At 44.5% G+C, this 3,429-nt stretch overlaps 1 protein-coding gene across 1 annotated transcript in view; it reads right to left on the reverse strand.

The window, feature by feature from the left end:
• Nucleotides 1–3,429, reverse strand: part of CASC5 (cancer susceptibility candidate 5) — a 63,765-nt gene that overhangs the window by 47,781 nt on the left and 12,555 nt on the right. The window contains exon 4 of the mRNA XM_015557531.1: nucleotides 2,666–2,725. Coding sequence (XP_015413017.1) covers nucleotides 2,666–2,725 — 60 coding nt within the window. The remainder of the gene's footprint in view (nucleotides 1–2,665; nucleotides 2,726–3,429) is intronic.

The following is a 3,429-nucleotide window of genomic DNA, read 5'->3' on the forward strand; positions in this document are numbered from 1 at the left end:
CCAGAAAGGGCTGCTGGCTGTGCTGTTTTCTGCTTTAACATTGTCCAATCAACTATGTAGTCATATCGGTAGTTCAGGGTTCTGATAAGAATGTGGATGTGCCCTAGCTGGTGTGTCAGTGGATAGAGCATCAGCCTGTGGACTAAAGGGTCACAGGTTTGATTCCGGTCAAGGGCACATGCCCAGGTTGCAGGCTCGATTTCCAATAGGGGGCATGCAGGAGGCAGCCGATCAGTGATTCTCTCCCATCATTGATGTTTCTCTCTCTCTCTCTCTCTCCCTCTCCCTTCATCTCTGAAATCAATAAAAAATCCTATATAATAGGCTAATATGCAAATTGTTCCCAACTGAGAGTTCAACTGCGAGTTAAACCGGGAGTTCGACCAGAGGGCAGGGCCAGCGGCCAACCGCCCATGCATGAATTCATGCACTGGGCCTCTGGTCCTATATAATAAAAGCCTATTATGCTAAGTGTCCAGTTGTCTGGTGACTGGTCGACTGTTCAACCAATCAAACATAATATGCTAATGATATGCTAAGGCTGCTCAATCGCTTGCTATGATGTGCACTGACCACCAGGGGTCAGACAGTTGACCAGTCAACCAGTTGCTATGATGTGCACTGACTACCAGGGATAGATGCACCCGACCGGTAGGTTAGCTTGCTGCTGGGGTCCGGCCAATCGGGACTGAACAAGATGGGCCGGACACGCCCTGGAGCCCTCCTGCGGTCTTCCTTGGCTGGCCAACCTTCCGCGTCCCTCCCCGGCCAGCCGGCCCCGATTGGCCCCAATTGGGACTGGGCAAGACGGGGCCAGACACACCCTGGAGCCCTCCCACGGTCCCTTCCCAGCCCAATCGTGCACTGGTGGGGTCCCTTGGCCTGGTCTGTGCCCTCTCGCAATCTGGGACTCTTCGGAGGGTGTCAGTGAGCCGGTTTAGGCCCGATCCTGCAGGCCACTCCCCCTGGGAGGGCACCAGACCCAGAAGTCACAGCTGGCAAGTGCTACTGCAGCAGCATGAGCCTCGACCCATCGGGACTGATAGGGTGCGAGCCCGCGGCAGGTGCAGTGGGGCCAGGATGAGCGGGAGCAGCAGGTAGGAGCTGCAGGCGGTGTTGGACTGCGGGTTTCGGCCTGATCCCCGCAGGCCACCCTGAGGGACCCCACCCATGCACAAATTTGTGCACCGGGCCTCAAGTATATATATATTTAAAAAAGAAACCCCGCCGAAACCGGTTTGACTCAGTGGATAGAGCGTCGGGCTGCGGACTGAAAGGTCCCAGGTTCGATTCTGGTCAAGGGCATGTACCTGGGTTGCGGGCACATCCCCAGTGGGAGATGTGCGGGAGGCAGCTGATCGATGTTTCTCTCTCATCAATGTTTCTAACTCTCTATCTCTCTCCCTTTCTCTCTGTAAAAAATCAATAAAATATATTAAAAAAGGAAACCCAAAACACTAATTGAAAAGATTTTTTTATAAGTGAAAGTAAAAAAGGAAGAAAGATTAAAGAAGCCAAGGTAGAATGAGCACTCAGAATTGTATGTTCTCCAAAACTATTTGCATTGCATCCATCAACAAAATGTACTAGAAGCCATTATTTACTGAGCACAATATTTTTGGTTTTTTCCAGAGAGGACGGGAAAAGTTAGCTTGCTGCTGGGGTCCGGCCAATCGGGACTGAGCAAGATGGGCCGGACACGCCCTGGAGCCCTCCTGCAGTCTTCCTTGGCTGGCCAACCTTCCGCGTCCCTCCCCGGCCAGCCGCCCCGATTGGCCCCAATTGGGACTGGGCACAATATATTTAAAAAACGCATGATAAAGTTCTTGCCTTTAGGGAGCTCTCAATTTAGAAAGGACATTAGTAAATAATTACAATAGAAGGTATAGAGCAGGGGTGGGCAAACTTTTTGACTCGAGGGCCACAATGGGTTCTTAAACTGGACCAGAGGGCCGGAACCAAAGCATGGATGGAGTGTTTGTGTGAACTAATATAAATCCAAAGTAAACATCATTAGATAAAAGGGTATGGTCTTTTTTCTTTTTTAGTTTTATTCATTTCAAACAGGCCGCATCCAGCCCGCGGGCCGTAGTTTGCCTACGGCTGGTATAGAGGGATGATTTTTCTGAGACAAGTGATTCCAAACTTGAGTCTTGAAAGACAAATAGGAATTACCAAATAAAGAGGGCTACAGATTTATGATAAAGCAAGTATGATAGAATATTAATTCTAGAATCTAGTTGATGACTATATGAGCATTCACTGTAAAACTATTCCTACTTTCAGTATATTTTTTAAAAATTTTTAATAAAACAAAAAAGAAGAATGAGAACTAGCTGTCTAGGCAGCGGGAACATCATATGTAAATACTTGCAGGTACCAGAGTTCATGTCTTGCTTGGGGAATAGTAAGCAATTCTAATTGGTGAGATATATGTGTGAGAGTAGCAAGAAAGAAGGCTGCAAAGTAATTAGGGGTTAAAAATCATGAGTGCCAGCTTACTCAAGTGTTTGGATTTTAATCTGAAAACCATGGCATGCTTACTTGTTCATATTCAATAGAGAATCATTTATGATGTTCTCTCTTCATATGGCTAACAAAGTTCCTTACTATTAACAATATCATGAAAATAGTCATCTATAAAGCATTTATACTAGAAACTTACCTGAACTATTTCATTCCCATCTCTCAGATCCCGAAGAGGACTCCTTGGGGGTTTCAAAATCTAGAAGTAAGAGAATTGTTGAAGAAAATCTGGCATATCTATTAATAATCAGTTCATTTCAAGTTATACCATAAGTAGAAAGGTAGAGATGCTAAAATTCCTGTAAAAACCTCTCATATTCCTCAAAATCATACTGTTCAGTGCTATGCTTTGTGGCTCATGTAAATATTTGGTATCAATAGGAATATCTTCTCCCTCCTGCCTACCTTCCCCAATTATTTTTCCAACTCTGATCCCACATGGTCTGGGTAAAGCTCATTTCAACCTAGGGTACAACATGTAGCCCTGGTCTAGAATAATCTACACATGATATTCTCTCGGCAATAGTGATTGCTTCAGGAATGAGGTCTTGACCCATATCAAAATAATTAAGCCAAATGATTCAACCCTGAGTTGTTTTTATCTTGAGGATATACACAATATTTTTCCATGTAGGACTTGAACCCAGAAGTAGTAAGCACACAGAACCTGTCTAATAATGGAGATTACCCAGAGAAAGCAGTCAGAGTAGAAAAAGTGAAAGATTATCCCAGTACTGATTATACTGTTGGAACCCCTTGTCAGTAAATCATGCCTAAAGTCATTCCTATCTTTGGATTTTTCAATTACATAACTCAATAAATTTTTAGCTCAAATCAGTTTAAGTTGGATATTTTTGGGTCTTGCTATAGCTTTGTATATCAGTTTAAAAAAAAAATATATAT

Source organism: Myotis davidii, unplaced genomic scaffold (assembly GCF_000327345.1).
Source record: "Myotis davidii unplaced genomic scaffold, ASM32734v1 scaffold46, whole genome shotgun sequence".
In the NCBI taxonomy this organism is placed as follows: domain Eukaryota; kingdom Metazoa; phylum Chordata; class Mammalia; order Chiroptera; family Vespertilionidae; genus Myotis; species Myotis davidii.